The following is a 21,873-nucleotide window of genomic DNA, read 5'->3' as shown; positions in this document are numbered from 1 at the left end:
TCACTGTGCATTTTCTCATTTAATTCCCAGGACACCCACACCAGTAAGTAAGCAGCGTCATGCCCATCTGACAGGTGAGAAAACTGAAGTGAAACCAAACCCTGCTGGTCCAGCTCCACCCGCTGGCCACTGCCCTCATCCTCTTGTTGGGTTTCCTTCCTCCTTCCCTTTTCTCCCTCCCTCCCTGACTTCCTTCCTGTATAAATTCACTTTACACCAAAAGCCTTTAACACTTGGTAGATCTTTCTTTTTCTGAAACATGAAAACATTTTTTTACACTTCACTGTTATACCATTTATGACATAAAACATCATTTTTCTCCATCTGTACTATCTTCAGAGGCATTTCAGAGGCCAAAGGGGATCCGGAAGGGGGACAATGCCACCACCTAACAAACTGAGATGCTGCCCTCTGTTTCAGCTCACTGAACACCACTTAGGAACAACTTTTGATCTAAAGTGCAAACATCCTCATTTATTGAGCCAGGGTGGAGGGTAAAAATCTGGTGCCACCAAAGCCAGGAGAGAAGAGTTAATCAGAATGACTCAGGCCCTCAGGATAGATCAGAAGCCAAGTTACTTCCGGATGGACAGCCACTCTCGGGCCATCAGGCATCATGAGACACACATGGACCCTCACACTTCAGCAGCAGGACTTAAACACTGCCTCAGATCAAGGAGGCAGCTTTTGAAACAAGGAAGTATGTAAACCCTAAATCCAGCTGGCTCACCAGATCCAACATGTAGGTCAGGAAGGGCTTGTCTTTTGTGTCACTTATTTCCCAGGTTACAGACTTTGTTTTTGTCTTTTAATTTTTTTTAAAGAAAATTTATTATTATTATTTATTTGGCTGCGCTGGGTCTTCATTGCTGCGCAAGGGCTTTCTCTAGCTTTAGTGCACAAGCTTCTTGTTGTGGTAGTTTTCTTGTTGCAGAGCTCAGAAAAGGGCTCCAGCTCAGGCCCTAGAGTGCTTAGTTGCTCTGCAGCATGTGGGATCTTCCCAGACTAGGGATTGAACCTGTGTCCCCTGCACTGGAAGGCAGGTTCGTAACCACTGGACAACCAGGGAAGTTCCTAGGTCTTAGAATTGTTCTGTCTCCGGCAGAGATGGAGGGCATCCAGCTGTGACCTGTCAAGATTACAGTCATTCCAAGAACATGACGCGCTCAAATAAAATCTTACCCTTCACTTCTCTGGGGGGAACAAAAGCTCTAGTTTCCTCAATGCCACCGAAACTGTCCTTGGTTCTATGTGAACAATGAGAGTATCAACTATCTCCCCTCAGCACCGCTGGCGGACAACTAAGCACATGTGTGCATCTTGGTCCCTCAGGTCAGAGGTGGGTGTCAGAGGGCAGAGGCACTGGGTTCCAATGGTCACCCTGTGGCTGATACCCCCAAGGGCTTCCTTACTGCTCCCCAAGGTATATCTGGATGAGAGAAAGGTGAGCTGAGAGTGGCACAGCTTGAAATGCTCGTGTTTTTCACAAGAATCACACCAAAGGGGTGAGCTGACCAATGCTCTCTGAGGCCTATCACTTGAATCCTGTTCAACTGTGGACCCGTCTGCAGATCACCGTAGCCAAGTACTCCTCGGGTTTCTGGTCAGCGGACAGAGGGGGTGCAGGGGACATGGAGGATGCATGGGGATGGCTTTGCTGAGCAGGGAGCGGCGGAAGAGTCTTCCCAGAGGCCCTGAAGATTGAACTGTGCAGACGGCTTGTAGATGGGGTAGGCAGCAGGTACTCCTGGGCAGGAATGGGCTGCTGGGTGAGGGCAGAGAGAAGACAGTGTCCTGGGCCGGGTGGCTGAGCCAAGGAACAAGGCGAGTCCTGACTCCAGGCCCCATCCCAGGACGGATGAAAAGCCTTTTCCTCAGCTGGGGACCGTCAGCATCAGCTGGGCCTTGGTGTGGGTGAGGCCTGTGTAGTCTGTGGGCATCAATACTCAGTGCTCACAGCTGCACTGACCAAGGACAAGAACATGGCACTCCAGGGGTGTAAATACGGTACCTTCCTTTCCCCAGAGACCATCCCACTGAATCTTAGGGCTGCATCAAGAGAATAATGTACAGAGCAGTGGGAATCAGCCAACCAGGCACTCTACAAGATGGTAGAGTTATTCCCGAATAAAACTGCCTGAGATCACTGTTAGCCTTGACTGCAAGTCAGTAGATGGAAGGGAGCATGTCGGGAGGCTGTGTGTCCAGAACTGGATGCTGGTGACATGGATGTATGTGCTTCATGAAAATTCACTGAGCTGTACACACGTACGTGCAATAAGAGCTACATCAATAAAGAGGAAAGAAAGGAAGGGAGGCCGGGGAGGGAGATGAGCAGGAAGAGGGGTGGGTGAGGGAGGGGGGCAGTCGGGGAAGAGGACTGATTAAGAAGGAGAAAGGGAAGACAAACAGGGACCCTGATCTTCTTAAGGGGCTGAACCATGGCTGTCCAAAAGAATGCCAGCATTTTGGAATTTACATAGATTTACTGGGGAGAAAGCAGAGCTACAACCAAAAAGAAACTTGCTGACTATTTCCCCAAGGGGAATGGTAATTACTCATTGCAAATTACCCTCAACTTTCTCTGGGCTATAAATACTTCAGAGACATTCCCAAGTGAGAGAAAGTTGCAGGGAGAGGAAGGCTCAGATATAAAAAAGGTAACATTCTGAGCATCTCCAAAAAGGAGTGCTTAGGAGAAAATTTTGTAAGATAACAGATTTCTGTCCCTAGGGCCGCAGAAGTCATTTGAGACACACAAAAACCGACATGCACAGAAGAAGCTAAAACGACACTGGTGAACATCTGAGAACATGATCAGAGAGGCTGAGATTGTAGATAAGTTCCAGGAGGGCGAGTGGGGATGCAGCTCACAAACAACACGGCTGACAGAGCAGAGCAAACCCAACAGCCACAGCATTTGCTTCTAGAAGGTTCATTTCATTTGCCTTCTGTTGCCTGGAAATGCTGACATCTGGTGAAAACATGAATCACTCTGCAGAGCACGCACCCACCAAGGACATGGCTGTGACCTGTTCCCACTGAAACTCCATCATCCCTCAGGGTCTCTGTAAGCTGTTCCAATGGATTTCAATGAATGGATCGACTCTGTGTGCACTAAATGCACAAGATTTTTAAAAAGTTAAAAAAAAAAAAAAGAAAGTTTCTGGGAAGGCGACGGCAGACCATTTAGAAATCGCCGTCAGTCCCCTGCTTCAGGGATCAGCTGTCCTGGGCGCCGGGCGGCCTTAGCACCGTCGCCCTGGGGCTTCCTGGGCCTTTCTCAAAGATGTCTTATTGTCACAGCTGGAGAATCAGACTTAGATTTTTTTTGGAGGGGGGAGGGGGGCGTGTAACAATTTATAGATCATTGAGGATAAAAGTAGCTCATTCCTCAGCAAGGCGCGGCTTGGGTAGGAAGAGCCCTGGGGAGACAGAGCTTCCTTTGAAGATCTGGTGAGAAAAGTACAGAAGAGCATGTGCACATGCAAGGGGAGGGGAGGGGAAATTGCCACAAAGGCGGCCTGCACGCCCTCTCTGAACGTGACCTTGCTCCCTGCCTGGACGCACGTCTGCACCTACCCACGCCTCCCATTCCAGGAGCCAGTCCAATCCCAGGCTACCCGGTGACCCTCAAGTGGCCTGGCCCTGCACATGTGCAGTCCTTGGCCATGGACTCACGCAGACCCGCCTGTGGACCACGGGACACTCTCTGTACACCCTTCCTTTCTGAGGCCCCATCTCACTGAAGGTTGCTGTCTTGGGTGCCCACTCCGATCAGTGTGTCCTCATCTCGGGAGGGCGGCTGTGACCCCTCCCCACCCAACACCAGCTCTGCACCATGACAGAAACTGTTCCCCACAGAGAGCTGTGACCATGGATCACCTCATGAATGTCCCTTCTCTTGGGGATCAGCTGCCTGGAGATAAGTATATTTAATCAGATGGCTAAATTTATAAGCCAACATCAAACATGAGGATACAGATGAACAGGTTTATCATCTTGGAGAAACAGAGCCATCCAAGGCACAAAATGCAAAGAGCATAAAAGAACTGGCTACATAAAGTTAAGTTTCTGTGTGACACACATTAAAAAAAAAGATACTTGCATACACACAGTAAGTGACTAATACCCGGAGATACAACCAGTCAGAAATACATGAGGAGGGCTTCAGTCTCACCAGAAAATAGAAACTTTATTCATCAAATTGGCAAAAGAGAAATAGATGGTTAATTCACAGAGTCAACAAAGATGTGGGGAAGTGGGTGATGGGCTGATGTGTGTGCTTAGTCATTCAGTCATGTCTGACTCTGAGACCCCATGGACTGTAGCCCGCCAGGCTCCTCTCTGTTCATGGGATTCTCCAGGCCAGAATACTGGAGTGGGCTGCCATGCCCTCCTCCAGAGGATCTTCCCGACCCAGGGATCAAACTCAGGTCTCCCACATTGCAGGTGGATTCTTTACTGTCTGAGCCACCAGAGAAGCCCATGAATACTGAAGCCCATTCCTTCTCTGGGGATCTTCCTAACCCAGGAACCAAACCGGGATCTCCTGCATTGCAGGCGGATTCTTTACCATCTGAGCCACCAGGGAAGCCCACATGGGCTGATAGGAATACAAACTGGTACAGACTTTCAGGAAGGCAACCAGAAGCGCTTTGCTAAATGCAAATATGATTTGATCAAGTCATTTCACTTCTAGGCAACTTTTCTAGAGGAAATAGTCACACATCTATCTGCTCAAAGACACACCTACAAGAATGTTTACTGCAATATTACTGTTCAGAATGGGGAACTGGCGATACCCCAGTTGCCTACCAATTAAGCTAAATAAACTTTCCTTTTGAAAACCTTAATAAAAAATCTATAACTCAGTCTTCTGACCTGAATACATTCCTAGGAAGCTTGTGGGAAAACACAGCCATTCTGGTTTTCAATATGTCTGCTACACTCAGTAAGTTCTAGATAATCGTACTTTTCACCAATTGCTAGATGAACGTCAACCTAGAAGGTTGGCCCTGGACTTCTCTATGTCATCACTGACTTAGTTGAAATCCAGGAGACACAGAGAATAACAAGCAGATAGATTCATAAGGAACTGAGGGCTTAAGATCTGGGACAGAGTAGCTCAGAGCAGCAGGTCTAGGAAGAACACTCTTTGACTTACATGGCAAGAACCAAGGGTAAGTTACAGGGGAAAGAGAACAGAACCATCTGAGGATGAGGGCTTTCTGATGACAAGAGGGCTGCTTTGTCTCCAGGAATGTGTAGGCAGATATGCACCACCTCCCCCTGGAGACAGTGCTGAAAGGATACTGACACATCAGAAGCACGGTTGGAGCCTATCTTTCTTGCTTCCTCCTTTCTCACTGAACAAGTGCTAGAGTGTCCCCACCCATGACTTCCCTCCCTGAGGTTCTCTGACCGTGGCATCATGACAGGTGGCCCCATTCCGCCCCCCAAGACAGCGGCCCCTCTCACCACACCCCCAGCGCATCACGGGGCACTAGTTCCTCTGCCTCTAGTTCCTGCCAGGTCTTCCCTCTACCCCTCAGCTTGGCTCTGAAACAATTCCCTGCCGTGTCCCATCCCCAGGCCCAGCCCATGCTCAGGGTCTCTGTAAAAGTACTTTTCCTTTCCAGTCCTCTAGTGACTCTCTCCTGAGTAGATCACCTCATTTTCATTAATTTCACTCATCTTGACCTACTCTTTCCAAGGGAGATGGTTACTTGTAGCCCTGGTGGCTCCATTCATCCTAGAATGGTCCAATCGCCCCTTTTCTAGGCTCTGTCATCTGTCTGCACCCCTAAACCCCATGCCTCTAGCTGAGAGCTTATCTGTATCCACAAAGGACAAGTTACAGAAATGGTTTCTTGGTGCCTAGGATACTGCTCAAAATCTTATATGTCCTTCCAACCCTCAACAAAGAGAAGCAGAATAGTACAGTGTTTCAGAGACCAGGCTCTGGAGCCTGATTCTGGGTTTGGAGGCAAACTCTGTCATTTCAACAAGCTGTATGCTTCACTGCATGTGTTCCCATCATGAACCATCTGCACTCACGGGTCAAGTTTCCAGACTGGAAGGGGAGCTCAGCCCTCAGTCTGAAGTCTAATGACAGCAAATGCTCACTGAGCCCCTTTGTGCGTTGGGTGCCACAGGACACACACACAACAAAGCGTGGTCCCCAGCTCAAAAGGTTCACCACGTTCAGTAGAGCAAGCGGGGCAGACGTGCCGTGATCTGGGGTCACATGGGGGCGGCCCCTGGTGGCTGGGCTACAGAGAACCAGCAAGTCATGGACAGGATCCCCCTGTAGTTCCGGGAACACTGGAGACAAAAGTCTGGCTCTTGTTTTCTTTTGTGACTGAAAATCAGACTGAACAGGGACCTTGGCAAACCAAAACATAAATGACTCCAAGGAGGAAAAACGAACCCAAGTTGCGAGCAGCTCTGAGGCCCAGGTCTTTGTCACTATAGCAGCTGGGTGACTGGGACTTGAGACAAATGACTCAACTTCTCTGTCTTTCAGTTTCCCCACCTTCCAAATAACTAGCTCAGATTAGGTTAGATTATATTTATTTTGTTTATTTAGTAATTTATTTTTGGCTGTGCTGGGTCTTCATTGCTGTGCACAGGCTTTCTCTAGTTACAGTGAGCAGGGGCTGCTCTCTGGTTGTGGTGCATGGGTTTCTCATGGTGGTGGCTTCTTTTGTTACGGAGTACAAGCCCTAGGGCACAAGCTCAGTTAGTTGGGGTGCATGGTCCTAGCTGCTCTGTGGCATGTGGGATCTTCCTGGATCAGGGATTGAACCCAAGTCGCCTGCATTGGCCTGCGGATTCATTACCACTGAGCCACAAGGGGAAGTCCCTATATTCATGGTTTTGAAATGACTGGCTATGGAATCTGCTCTTCCAACAAAAGTTTATGCAGAAGCTCTTTCTAGAGATTGAAAACCATAAGATGAAATGATCTCTCACCAGCTCCCATGTCTGTTCTGTCCTGCATTATCTGACAAGATAGGCAGTAGCCACAGGTAGCCACTTAAATTATTTAAAATTAAATAAAGTTTAAGATTCAGGTTCTCAGCCACAGTAGCCACCTTTTAACTGCTCAGGAACCATGACTGGTGAGTGGGTAAGGTGCTCGTTGGCATAGATCTAGAACATTCCCACCAACTCAAGAGTTTTCCTGGACAGCACTGCCCTGTACCACACAAATGTGAAGATTTATTCCCCCTCCTTTTATGCAAGTATAGCATGCTGTGGACAGTTCTGAATGCTGATTCTTTCCCTACTCACCAGGGTCCAGAGACAGGTCCTTACACCACATAGGGAGAAACAGCTACAGTGTAGAAACTAAGACAGTGTATTCTGAAGCCAGAAGCCCGTCACTTACTAGTGGCATGATTGTAAGCAATTAGACAACTTCTCTGCACCTTGGTTTCCAAATTCTCAAAAAGGATTTGGAAGAGATATCTCATGGGATTGCAGTCGAGACACGTAAGCATGCAGAACAATGTCTACCACACGTGCGATACTCACTATACACCAGCTCATTCTCAGCTCTGTTCTTTCCTACGATGTGGATGAACACAACAGATGCTGAGGCTGTTTCCAGCCTTTTGCTATCACTCTGCACACACATGGAATAAACCACGATGGATTCTGCCAATCTGCCCTCTGAGACCTTCTCTATCTTATTCCCTCCCATACCCACCCCATAACATATGAGTGACTTCTCTACACATCCGTAAAAGAAACCACAAGGTTTCAGGGAACAACGTGATTCTGTCCATCCTATAATGCTCTAGTACTCTAAACAGAATATTTTTAGTAAGGGGAAAAAGAAAACCATTTGTTTTTTAAAGGGAAAATGGAACTTGTGTATTTTTGGATATGCTTACTCAAAAAAAACCACAACATAATAACTAAACAACTTGTTCTGAGGAATTTCATTCTAAGACCAAGTTTAATTTATGCTCGACAAACAATCTTGAACCGCATCTTAACCTCCCACCCCCAAGAAGACTGAATTCAGTCTCCGAAATCATAAGCTTCTTGTGGCTAGAGTGTTTCTTTCCCAGATGAACATTTCATGAATAAAAGAACGGAAAAAATACTCAGCACAGAGTCACTGGGGACTGTTAGTGTCTAAACAGACTTACGAGCAGCCCTGGGGGACAGAGAGGGAAGAGCAGCAACATCCAGGCATCCGGGCCTCAGCTCTCACTGAAGGCAGGTTAATGGCTTTTGATGTCTGGTGGAGCCATGTGGCCACACCGGCTGCTGGTATATTGGGTCCTGAGAAGCACCTCCTTTCCCCACCTAGCAGGATGATGGCCCCCGGGGAGAAGATAGGAAGAAACATTTTCGCACCATTCTGAAAATCCTGCTCTTGCTTCCTGAAGCTGGTAGGACACCTGACATTTCTACACGTATGGAGAAGAGTACGCCCTGGTGATGTAGGAACACAGGCCTTTCGTTCCAATGATCCTGTAAAGCCATAAGACTCTGCTAACTCACAGGGAGAGGTTCTAAGCATCCTCGAACGCTATCCCCCAAAGCCCACCTCCTTCTGTCCCCTCTCTTTCTCCTGCATTTTGTAGGAACGCAGAAGGTTGGAACGGGCACGATGTGGGTCCCTCAGCCTGTGGCCTCTAGGGATGCTGAGCTGGTCTACTGCATTTGTGACTTGTACATGTAAGTGCCTGTTAACATTTTAAACCAGGTCTTATTAATGCAAAACTTTATCTATGCCTGAACTAAGCAACAAGACAAATGTCCTTTATTATGAATAGAGTACAGAACACAATATGCTTCATATTAGAAAACAGCCATCATCAGGCAGAAACTTCCCCCAGGAATATACCATATGAATAAATACCAGACACCCTTGGCCACGCTGGAGTTTTACCCCCAGGAATACAAGAATGTGTCCCCACTAGGACACCTGTTACATAATATATTTATGTGAATTACATAAATGGGTTGAAAGAGAAAAACATCTGATGTATTTATTGCTCAACAAATGCCAAAAAGGAATTTGAAACAATTCTTATCTTTTTCTGGATTAAAGAAAGAAAAATCTCTCGGTAATAACCTTGGGACTAGGCTTCCTTTAATGGATGGTGTTTATCAGGAAATAACACAAAAGTCATATTTAAAGGCGAGATACTACTCATTTTGCAGGGAAAACAAGACTATCCACCATTAACACTATTAGTCAACATTTCCTGAACTTCTACAAGTGAATAAAACCAAAAAAGTACAAAAGGCATGAATATTAAAAAGAAAGAAAAAATATCATTTTCTTGCAATGGTCTGCCTCAAAACTCTAGAAAATCAACTAATACCACCAAATATGAAAAATGTCGAGATGCCAACATCGTGACCAATAACAAGGCAGTGGACATTCCCTTCCCATGGCCCCACACAAGGTAAGTGCTTCCCCATCACCTTTCCACCTTTCTGCACAGCAGCTCTTGGTGGCAGAGAGAACCACACCGGCAGAAGAGGCTGGGAATTCCAGATGCTGAATCTCCACTTATGCCCAGAACTAAAATTTTATACCCAATGAAATCACCAAGTGTCAGAGTAATGTGCAGAATCAAGGTGACGAAATTTTACCTCCCACGAACTCCTGCTCAGAAGATACTGGAGGAACCAAAACAAGAAAAAAAAGGATATGGGAACCTGAAGGTCAAAAAAATAAAAAAAGGAGCTGCTGCTGCTAAGTCACTTCAGTCGTGTCTGATTCTGTGTGACCTCATAGACGGCAGCCCACCAGGCTCCCCCGTCCCTGGGATTCTCCAGGCAAGAACACTGGAGTGGGTTGCCATTTCCTTCTCCAATGCATGAAAGTGAAAAGGGAAAGTGAAGTCGCTCAGTCGTGTCTGACCCTCAGCGACCCCATGGACTGCAGCCTACCAGGCTCCTCCGTCCATGGGATTTTCCAGGCAAGAGTAAAAGGAGAGACAGAAATATAACAGTCAAGCGTCTGACACAGGAGCAAGGACAAGCCAGGACGGAGGTGGCCGAGGACTCAGGGGAGACCCCTCAGTGGGAAATGGGTGGAACCCCTCACAAGTAGGACCTAAGGGGATCTCCACGAGGGTTGGGGCTGAATTAGTGATGACCATATAGAAACTGAAAGAGACACAGAGACATGCAGATGGTCAACAGGCCATGAAAAGATGCTAAATTATTAGAGTAATGCAAGTCAAATCCACAATAGGGTTCCACCTCACACTGGTCAGTGGCCATTATCAGAAGTCTACAAACAACAAATGCTAGAGAGGGTGTGGAGAAATGTGGAGAAGTGGGAACTCTTCTACACAGCTGGTGGGAATGAAAACTGGTGCAGCCACTATGGAAAACAGTACAGAGGCCCTTAAAAAACTAAAAATAGATTTACCATGTAATCCAGCAATCCCACTCCTGGGCACACACCCAGAAAAGATGAAACCTCTAATTCAAAAAGACATATGCACCCTAACGTTCATAGCAGTATTATTTACAATTGCCAAGACAAGGAAGCAACCTAAATCTCTCTCTCTCTATATATATATATTACATATACATATAAATATATATAAATGTATATATTTTACTTGTTTATATTTATATATAAAAATATATATACATAGTACATATATCTATGTATGGTACTTCATTGTGTGTGTACACACACACAATGGAATACTTTTGAGTGTGTGCTCAGTCACTTTAGCTGTATCCAAATCTTTGTGTCCCCATGGACTGCAGCCTGCCAGGCTCCTCTGTCCTGGGATTCTCCAGGCAAGAACACTGGAGTGGGTTGCCATGCCCTCCTCCAGGGGATCTTTCTGACTCAGAGATCTAACCCACATCTCCTGCATTGCAGGCAGATTTTTTTTTACTGCTGAACCACCGGAGAAATCCCACAATGGAATACTACCCAGCCATAAAAAATAATGAAATAATGCTACTTGTAGCAACATGGATGAACCTAGAGATTATCATACTAAGTGAAGTGAGTCAGAGAGACAAAAACAAATAAGTATCATATATATGTGGGACCTAAATATAATTATACAAATGATCTTATTTACTAAACAGAAAGAGACTCATAGACAAACAAATTTAGGATTACTGAAGGGGAAAGTGGGGGTGATAAATTAGGAGTTTGGGATTAATAGATACACACCACTATATATAAAATAAACAATGAAGATTTACTGTATAGCAATGCAACTATATTTAATATCTTGTATGACCTGTAATCGGAGAAGGCAATGGCAACCCACTCCAGTACTCTTGCCTGGAAAATCCCATGGACGGAGGAGCCTGGTGGGCTGCAGTCCATGGGGTCGCTAGGAGTCGGACACGACTGAGCGACTTCACTTTCACTTTTCACTTTCATGCACTGGAGAAGGAAATGGCAACCCACTCCAGTGTTCTTGCCTGGAGAATCCCAGGGATGGGGGAGCCTGGTGGGCTGCTGTCTATGGGGTCGCAGAGTCGGACACGACTGAAGTGACTTAGCAGCAGCAGCAGCAGCAGCATGACCTGTAATGGCAAGGAATCTGAAGCTCTACACCTGAAACTAACACACTATTGTAAACCAACTGTAGTTAGATTTTTGAAAACGTAAAAAAGTGTCTTCACAAACCACAGTGTTTCATAAACAGCAGCAGAAGTGAGACAGCAGGTGAAAAGGGCCTCCACAGAGCACAGGCCAATAACGGCACTGGTTTTCTACTGGGGATTGATCTTAATAATGAGATCAGGAAAGAAGCCACTTTAATGACATAAATAAGTCAAAGCATCATACATTCTCTGAATCGTGCCTGTAGCTCTCAAGAGACCTGTCTCAAAAAAGAAAACAACCAGCAGAGCTCCAAATGGCCTGATGGATCGCAGACTGCTTGCTATTGGTCAGGCATGCGCTGGTGCTTGTCTGGGAACCAGAGACAGAAAAACACTTTGCCAGCAACGTGGGTGTTCTTTCCAAAGACAAATTAAGGTTTGTTTAGGACAACAGGAAGACTGCTTTTTTCTTTAACATAGAAGAATACGTAGTTGCTGGCTAAGAGGTTAACTAATTTGAATCTGTTCTAGTGAGGTGGATTGAACCTAGAGCCTGTTACACAGAATGGAGTAAATCAGAAAGAGCAAAACAAATACTGTATATTAACACGTATATATGGAATCTCGAAAATTTGAACCTATTTGCAGGGAAGGAATAGAGATGCAGATGTAGAAAACGGACTTGTGGACACCGCAGGGGAAGAGGATGGTGGGACAAATTGAGAGTATAGCACTGAAACATATACATTATCATATGTAAAACAGATAGCTGGTGGGAATTTGCTATATGACGCAAGGAGCTCAACCTGGTGCTCTGTGATAACCTAGAGGGGTAGGATTGTAGGGGAGGAAGGAGAGAGGTTCAAAACAGAGGGGATATATGTATACCTATGGCTGATTCATGTTGATGTGTGGCAGAAAACCAGCACAATATTATAAAGCAATTATCCTTCAATTAAAAATGGGTTTTCTTGATGGCTTGAACAGCGAAGAATCTGCCTGCAATGTGGGAGACATGGGTTCAATCCCCGGGTCAGGAAGATCCCTTGGAGAAGGAAATGGCAACTCCAGTGCTCTTGCCTGGAAAATCCCATGGACAGAGAAGCCTGGTGGGCTACAGTCCATTGGGTTGCAAAGAGTCAGACATAACTGAGCAACTTAACACTTTCACTTCCACTTTCCAATTAAAAAAACAATAAAACACCAGGTTCAAAGGTGTCTGTGCCTTCGTGACAGCACAGCTGTCTCCTTGCTGTCTCAATTCCTGCAGTACAAAACCAGAAACTCCACAGATTCAGACACATCTTCATGTAAGCCTCTTGCCATCTGAACATGGCTTCTTGCTATCTGAAATGCAAGAGCCAAGTATGATTTGAATAATGGGGGATACTCTTTATCTAAGTATCTAAATGTACACCTGTATCTAAGGGAGGGGTCAGCCGACCTTTCTTGTGAAGGGCTTTTTACTGCAGTTACAGCACAGAAGCAGCCACATGTAAACGAATGACTGTGATCCTGTGCCTGTAAATCTTTATCCACAAAACCCCATGGTGGGCCTGAGTTGGCCCCTGGGCCATGGTTGGCTGAACACTGATCTAGACTTACATGATCAAGACTTACATGTTACTCAGCGTAACAGGATTAGACCTACTACATTATCACCATTCCAAATGGCAAGGGCTTTGATTAGACAAAATGTGAAAAAACAAGACAGGCCAGGCCAAAATGAGTAAATTCTGAGTTATGGTTTGTGCAATTCAGGGTTAGGGAGAAGCAGCCATTTTTCTGAAAAATGTTTTTATCAATCTTTCAAGTTTATGTTGGTTTTTAAAAGATGCAGGTTTTTTGCCTTTTTTTTTTTTTAATCAAATTGTTAACCATCACATAGCTCTGAAATGGCACTGAGAAATAAGAACAGAAGCCAACCTTGAAGGCCCTCCAGCCCATTCTCTGTACTACCATTTCTTAGGTGCTCTGTCCTTCCACATTGTGTTTTTCTCAGAAAGGATCTGGTTTAATCACTGACTATAAAACATTTTTATGGCATTCTTCCTCAGACTTCACCCCCAAATTGTATGTCACAACACAACAATCAATACAAAAGACACATTTGAGTTATGAATCATCATAATGAAGTGAACACCTTGAATCCCACCTCCTAAATAAAACCAGAAGACCAATACCTTGCATCTCTCCATTTTACTTTCCAACTATTTCTTAGCATACGCAGTAATACACGGTGTATTAAAGTTATATCGTTTAAAGTTATAGTTTGATAAGATTTATCATCTAGGTACTATTTTCTACCATCCCCACTAACCCTTCATCCATGATCTCCTTGATCTCTCTACGGAAGCTCTCCTAACTGCCTTTTCTAAAAACAAATAAGAGCTTTATTGGGATATAACTCACACACCATAAAGTCTGCCTCTATAAAATGTGATTCGGAAGCTTATTCATTCACTTACATGGTTGTATAACCACTGCCTAATTCCAGAACATTTTCATCACCTGCAAAAGAAACTCTGTCACTCCCTCTGAAACTGGACTCCCCCTAAGATCAAGCTCCCCTGCAGAGTTTATCATCAACCCTTCTATCTAAAACTCTATTCTCTTCCCTGTCCCGCCTGGTTCCCCTCAGGATGGAAGAAGAGGGGGGACTGAAACCAAGCAGGACCCCATGGAGACTTCCTGGGCACAAAAGTCCTTCTGTTTGTCCCCTGCTTATTTGTAGAAAAAGGCTTTAGTCTCTCAGGCTTTTCCTGAGTTCCAAAGAGCAGATTCAAGCAGTTATTTATTAGGGAAGTGAGAGAATGTGGAAAGAAAAGACAAAGGGTCAAGAAACAACAGTTCAACAATAAAACAGAGTGCAAGTTCCTCCCAAGGGGCATACAGAACACTCTGACGTGTATCTTTGAGTTGTTCTGTGGAAATAAGACCCTGGCCCAGGTGGAGGACAGTGACGACAGGCTAACCCCGAGCACTAGACCCTAGACTGGTTGGAACCAGAAGGTGGACGATTAAGATTCCTGAAATACCCCCTGTTACCTCATCTCCTGCTCACAGGAAGGATGTGCAGGAGCTGACACACACCCCTAACCCTTCCCCTCTCTTCATCTTTAAAAATTCTTCCCTGAAAGTCATGGGAAGGAGTTTGGGCCTTTTGAGCATGAAATGCCTGTTCTCTCTGCTTGAAAGTGAAAGTTTCTCAGCTGTGTCCAACTCTTTGTGGCCCCATGGACTACAGAGTCCATGGAATTCTCCAGGCCAGAACACTGGAGTGTGTAGCCTTTCCCTTCTCCAGGGGATCTTTCCAACTCAAGGATCGAACCCAGGTCTCCCAAACTGCAGGAGGATTCTTTACCAGCTGAGCCACAAGGGAAGCCCAAGAATGCTGGAGTGGGTAGCCTATCCCTTCTCCAGTGGATCTTCCGGACCCAGGAATTGAACTGGGGTCTCCTGCGTTGTAGGTGGGTTGTTTACCAACTGAGCTATCAGGGAAGCCCTTCTCCCTGCTTGGTGCCCTACAAATAAACATTGGACTTTCCTTCACCACAACCCAGTGTCAGCAGACTGTCTGCCTCTACAGGCAAGTGGAACCAAGTTTGGTTCAGTAACTCCTCCCCTAACTCCCTGGGAACCATACTCTACTTTCTGACTCTATGAATTTCCCTACTCTGGACATTTCATACATATAATAAGTAGATTTTTGCATCTGGCTTCTTTCCTTTGATGCGTGTGTGCGCAGTTGTGTCCAACTCTTTGTGACTCCATGGCCTGTGGCCTGCTAGGCTCCTCTGTCCATGGGATTTTTCCAGGCAGGAACACTACAGTGGGTTGCCATTTCCTTTTCCAGGGGATCTACCTGACCCAGGGATCAAACACGCTTCTCCTGGGTCTCCTACATTGGCAAGCAGGTTCTTTACCACTGAGCCACCTGGGAAGCCCTTCTTTCTTTAAAAAGATGCAATTTTAAAAATAACTTTTTCTTTTAAAAATTTACACATTCATAGCAGAAAATGAAAATATTATAAGAAAGGATGAATAAATTTTAAGTATTCTCCTAGAGATAACCACTGTTAACATTTGTATAAACTTCTTTTTACAGAATTGGAATCATACCAGACAGTGTTTTAAAATTTGATTTTTGACTTAATGCACTGGGTATATTTTTCCCCACTGTTTTTAAATATATTTGTTCAAAGTATGACTTTTAAGGATTATATTATATTACACTGTACACACATACCTAAATTTATTTGATTACCCTATTATTAGATATTTGTATCACTTCCAGTTCTTTAAAAATAATTTTAAATGAATAAAACATGATAAATTTGTTTGAAATGGTATCTTCATAGGCATCCATGACTATTTACTTGAAATAAATACCAATAAACACAGTTTCTGTGTTAAAGGGTATATTCCATGGGTGGCACCTTGACTGGGAGGCCGACACTGGTGATTTATATGGTCAAGGACAGAGGCAGGACACGGCAAGTTTTAACAGGCTGAGTTTCAAAGTTTTAAAGGCCTCAGACTTCAAGTGTCAAAACATTAGAGCAATATTGACGTAGAAGGAAATATGTAAAATGATACCCAAGTTCACCCTTATGGGAAACACAATTTGAAAATAGTCTGGCCAGGAATGGCCAGGCATTTTTACTGCTTTCTAAGTCATTGTATTAGTTTTCTTTTCCTGTGTAACAAATTCTGGGGCCCTGTGACCTGTTTGTGACCTCACGGTTCCTGACGGTCAGAGGTCGGCCAGTGTAGCCGGTTCTCAGCTTAGAGTTCCCCAAGGCTGAAATCCACTGTCAGCTGAGTGTCGCCTGGCAGCTCTGGGATGAACCTGCCTGCAGGTCTGTCCAGGTTGGAGACAGGTTTCTACATCTGTAAGACCAAGTTCCCCATTTCCTTGTTGGCCGTCAGCAACTGGAGGCTGTTCTCAGCTCCTTTCCCCAGGTTCCCCTCCCATCTCCAACCCAGCAGTGGCCATCATGTGATGGGGTTAGGCCCACACAGGTAATCTCCCTTCCTATTCTAGGGCCAATTCACCAGCAACTTTTAACTATGCTGTCAAATGCCTTTTGCCATGAACACAGGGTGACTGTGGGAGAAATGCCAGGGAGCAGAGATCACAGGGCATCTTAGAATTCTGCCACCCCGCCTGGGTGCTCAGTGCCAACTACACATTCATCACCAGGAGCATTTATAAAGTGCTGTGCCTGACCCCGACCAGACCTAAAGACTCGGGACCCCACAGGTAGGGGCCCCGGCAGCACTGAGAAACCTCGAATGGGAAAGTCACGCCTGAGCCTCAGGGAACCAGTGTGCTGTAGACAGAAACACAGGAACAGGAACAATGAGTGGTACACTAATGACCCAAAGAAGCAAAGCCTGTCCCTGGTTGATCACAGGAAAAGCAAACAATCTGACCTAAGGGAGAAGCGGGGGCTCTCTCTGTTACCTCCAGACCCCACTAACCTTGCTTGACTGGAATTCTGTTGCTGTAAATCCAGCAGTGTGCACGACACCCACTAATTGTCAGCTGGTGTCTGGTGGGTCAGAAGTCCGGGGAGCCCTGCCCGGTTGTTCACGTCAGACGTCCAGGTGTCCGTCTGGCTAGACTCCGCCCTGGAGGCCATGGGAGGGAATCCACTCACAGGTGGACTCGTGGTGTTGCTGTATGACCCGGATTGACGCGCCAGTGTGGGCCACACAGTCCAGGGCCTGGGAGCACAGCCAAAGTGCTGCCTGCGGAGGGCAGGGTGGCTGGGCCTCATGCTTCCCGGCAGGTTGGAGGGGTGCCCCAGGACCACGCACTCATCGTTGTTTCAGGTCAAGGGCCCTTGGCTGAGGCCCAGCAGAAGGCCCAGCAAGCTGCACACCCTCAGCCTGGCTGAGGTCTGAGGGCATCAGGACAGGCAGAGAAGGACTAGCCTGTTCACTTCACAACTGCTGGGGCCCCCAGAGCGCTTCCTGGGTGTCACAGGACCTCGGTGCTCCAAGGCTTTCATGTTGGGAAGTCCCAGTTTCCTCTCTGGCCATCAGCTCCTCCTCACACGTCGCTTTCACCTTCAAATCCACCAAGTGTGTGGGTCATTATGCTTCAGAGGAGACTTGACTTTTACGGGTTTATTTATTAGGTCTACCTGGGTGATCACCCCTTTGCCACACTTGGGGGCAAGTCCATAGGGTGAGGGGCACTGGGCGTCATTCTTAGAAGTCTGCTCTTTTATCCACCATCTCAGTTTCTGCTCCTTTAGAAGGCTTCCTGGTAATGACCTTAGAGACAGAAACCTCTATGTCACACCCCAGAGAGGGAAGGGAAAGCAGATGAAGAGAGAGCGTCTGGGAGTTCCATGGGTAGGGGTGGGGTGGGGATACAGCTGAAGGCACAGCCAGCACCAGACCCGTGGGGAGGAGCCTGTGGGGCCTTCCTGGAGTCTGGCTTTTTCCAAAAAGGCCCAAAGGAATCTGAGTTGAGTGGACCGTCTGGAGGGGTCTCCTTTTGATAAGAGTGGCTCCGTGCAGATCCCTCCCCATAGTGCAGGCCTGTTTACTACCTGACTTCATGTGGGGTGACCCGTGCCTGCTCATCGAACCCTTGGTACTGCTGTACAGAGCAGCCACCTGGCGTTACTTCAACTCCAACTGAGACATCCCTAAGGCCATGCCCTTTTGAGCCTGGTGTGAGATAAACACGAGTCCTCACCTTCTCCAGGTGAGCTGAACCATCACCTCTCCCACCTTCCTGTTAAGACTGCACCCCCACACCCGACATTCCCAATCCTCTTTCCTGGCATTATGTTTCTCCCTAGCACATTCCATCTTCCAATCTGGTACATATTTCATATTTAAATTTTAATTAATTGTCATCCCCACGAGAACGTAGTTTCCACAGGAGCAGAGGTGTCACCTGTTTCATTCACAGATGACTTCCCAGCAGTTAAATATTATGTGGCACCAACCTGGCATCTCGATAAAAACCCACTGAATTAATATAAGAAGGATTCTGATCTAACCTATCACACTACACTTTGGTAAAAAGAAACCATTTTCAGTCAAAATTACATGGTTATTGGTTTTTCAAAAGATGGTTTTTGAACCGTTTTGAGTTTTCTACAGTTTATTTCTGGCTTCCCAAGTAGGAGAGAACAAGCTTTAGAGAGCTGTCTTAGACAAACAGGTCTAGACAGAGGATAGTTTTTGAAGAGTAGATAAATCAGACACATATGATTAGTATTTCTCTCTAAGTTTACAGAGATTTAACAATGAATGAAAAATACTCTTCAGGCAAAGTAAGTTTGGGCTTCATCCAATGTGAGATGCTTTGAAAACAAGTTCAAGATGTTCACAAAAGAAAACAAAGCAAAAGAAAGCAAGACAGCAAGAAACATCATTCTCATGACTGGAAATACGTTGTCTAACCCTCTTGTGACCTAATTACTATGACCTTCTGCATTTAAGGGCCGATTCCTTCTGAAACTTTTAACATTCTTTTCATAACCATTCCAGCACATCCCTCACCCATTTCTGGAAAACGAGAAATGACAGTGCCGCTGACCACCATGACTTCGCGGGGCTCACTGCCATCAGACCTCGTGCCTGGCCGATGAGTCCTACCCGTCTTCCTTTTTGGTCACCAGCCCACTTCCCTCACCCTGAAACCTCCGGTAACCAGCTTTCATCCCCGACTCCTGTCCTGGCGGGGATGCTGTCACTCAGCCGCCTGCCTTTGCAGGGTGTCTGAACCTTGAGAAAAGGCGGACGCAGAGAGTGACAGAGGAGCCAAGAGAACGACGGGCCAGAAACACGTTTGTACCCGGGGGGCCTCTATTGTTGGTCATGACCCTGATTTTTTCTTTACATTTTTAACAGAAAATGAAGAGACTCAGATATGGGCCACTTTTTTCTTGGGTACAGTCTGAATTGGAGACACTTGACTGCTGCTGCACAGAGAACCTGGCTCTGCCTGGCCCTCTGGGCTGACTCTCAGCCAAGGCCCAGTCTTCTTGCCCCTCAAAGCTGGACGTTGGGAAAGGAGTGTCATGGTGCCAACAGTTTCAGGATTTGTAGAAAAATAGGGTCAAGATGTGGGGGAGGGGGCTGGGCCTGAATAAGGAGAGTAAAGGAGGTGGCAGTTTTAAAGAGGACACCTAATTAACAGGAAGGTAAAACAGACCAACTTTCAGAAGAAAACATAGAACGATGTGTAATGACCGTGGAACAAAGATTTCTTAAACAGAAACAAAATGCACTAATCATCAGAGAAGAGACTAATAAATTGGACTTAATTAAAATGAAGAACTGTGTTTAAAGGAAGAGTGAAAATTCAACCACCCTGGGAGATGATATCATCTATTTGACTAAGGACCTATGTGCAGAATGTATAAAGAATCTATGAAAGCAACAAGCAAAGAAAGACAATCTGATTCTAAAAATGGGCAAAGGCTTGAGCAGGCATCCAAGGAAAGACAGCGAGGATGTCCAAGGAGCACAAGAGAGGAGCTCGACCTCACCTGCCAGCAGGGAAAGTAAGCCACAGCCTGAGTGAGACCTCTTGTCACACATGCCCCAGTGACTGGGAGCAACAAAACCAACAGCAGCAAGTGCTGTGGAGAAAGTAGAGAAAACATAAATCACCCAAGTCATTGGTGGGCAATAACACTGTACAATTGCTTGGGAAATCTGTCAGGCACGATCTACCACATGGAACACACATACATCCTGTGGCCCACCTAGTCCATTTCTAGGTGCAGACCCAGAAAGAATGGACACATGGGTTCTGAGAGGCATTACAAGAACATACCAACAGAACATACCAGATTTGTAAGAGCCCCAGACCAGAAGTCACTCACCTGCCCATCGACAACAGAACGGGTAAGTAAACAATGATGTGATCATACCATAGCTTACTATCAGAGAAGGAAATGAATAAATCATACTCACAGGCAACAACACAGGTAAATCTCAACAATTTAAAAACACGATGGAAATACTACAGGTTTTAATTCCATTTATACAAAGTTCAAATGCAGACAAAATGGATATGGTATTTAGGGACCCTAAGTTTTATGGAAAACCAGAGCAGAAACAGAACTAGGGACAGAGTCACTTGTGGAGGTCACGGGGGCTACGACGGGAAAGTCACATGAGTGGTGTGGGCTCAGCCATGCTCCGCTCCTAGACGTGACTCTATGGGTTTTCACGTCCACAGTCATTCGATAAACTATGATTTACACACTTTTATCTTTGTGTATGACATTTTATTATAAAAAACTAAACTTGTATCAAGTATTCCTTCTGTGTTCAACCTTCACAGAAAACAAAAATGGAAACTCTCCAACTAAATATGAGCAACTCTTAACTTCAGAAGAGACTGAAGGCCCACCACGTGGGGCCTTTGTGTCAATCAGAAAAAGGCACCATCTTTTGAAGATGATTTAGTGAAAGCTGCCTCCTTGGGCGGAGCAGCTGGTTGGGGGCACTGCTGGGGGTTTATTCGGCCTCTGAGCAAATAAAGACGCCGTCCTAGGGGACGCAGGCCCACAGTGAGGTCACGTCTGCTGGAAGTTGTGATGGGTCCTCGGGGTCCTACCCCGCCCCACCCCCACCCGCCAGCAGCCCTGCCTGGGAGAACAGAGCTGACACCAACAGGCACACCCAGGACACAACTGGCCCGCCCAGGCCAGTGCACATGCAGGACACAGGCCGCTGCCCGTGCAAGCCTGCTGGATGCTGAGGGCCCCCGGCCTTACCGCATAGCCCTCTGTCTTCCTCTGACACCACCTGAGGAGAGCGTTGCGCTTGGAGCCGCCGTATTCCCGGGCCAGGGCCGCCAGGGGGTCTCTTCTTTCCACACTAGTTAGAAAGCAGAGATGCTGACGTTTAGAGCCCACAAATACACAGAAAATAATTAACTAGATGAGAAAAGCAAAAGTCAACGTCTGTCCAACGAGACTCTAAAGAAATCGCCCACCAGACCCATTAACAGCACGTTTTTATTACATTTCATGGTATGAAGCAGAAAGGGAACTGTGCTTCCTGGCTTTCAGGAGTCTGGTGAGGGTTTTTTTTTTTTAATCCATCTGCTGCTCTATCCTTCTAGCCTTTTATTTATTAAGTACAGCATCATTTAAAGACACCTATAGAAAACAGTACATGTTCCAAAGCTACACCTATTTCTACGATAACATATACAAGGAATACTGGAAGAGCATTTTAAAAACCCCAGACTAGTTGCTTATGGGAGGTAATGGGAATGGAGTTTATATGGTCAGAGTCACCATTAACAATGAA

The 21,873-nt window shown here is 46.0% G+C and overlaps 1 protein-coding gene across 10 annotated transcripts in view; it reads right to left on the bottom strand.

Moving 5' to 3' along the window:
• SPECC1 (sperm antigen with calponin homology and coiled-coil domains 1) overlaps positions 1 to 21,873 on the bottom strand; it is a 252,437-nt gene that overhangs the window by 53,039 nt on the left and 177,525 nt on the right. For all 10 annotated transcript variants that reach the window (XM_025278981.3, XM_025278979.3, XM_025278978.3 and 7 more), the window contains one exon: positions 21,333 to 21,435. In XM_025278981.3, the coding sequence (XP_025134766.3) occupies positions 21,333 to 21,435 (103 nt within the window). The remainder of the gene's footprint in view (positions 1 to 21,332; positions 21,436 to 21,873) is intronic.

This window comes from Bubalus bubalis, chromosome 3, assembly GCF_019923935.1.
Source record: "Bubalus bubalis isolate 160015118507 breed Murrah chromosome 3, NDDB_SH_1, whole genome shotgun sequence".
In the NCBI taxonomy this organism is placed as follows: Eukaryota; Metazoa; Chordata; class Mammalia; order Artiodactyla; family Bovidae; genus Bubalus; species Bubalus bubalis.
The sequence above is the reverse complement of the archived record's forward strand: the minus strand, read 5'-3'. Positions and strand labels throughout refer to the sequence as shown.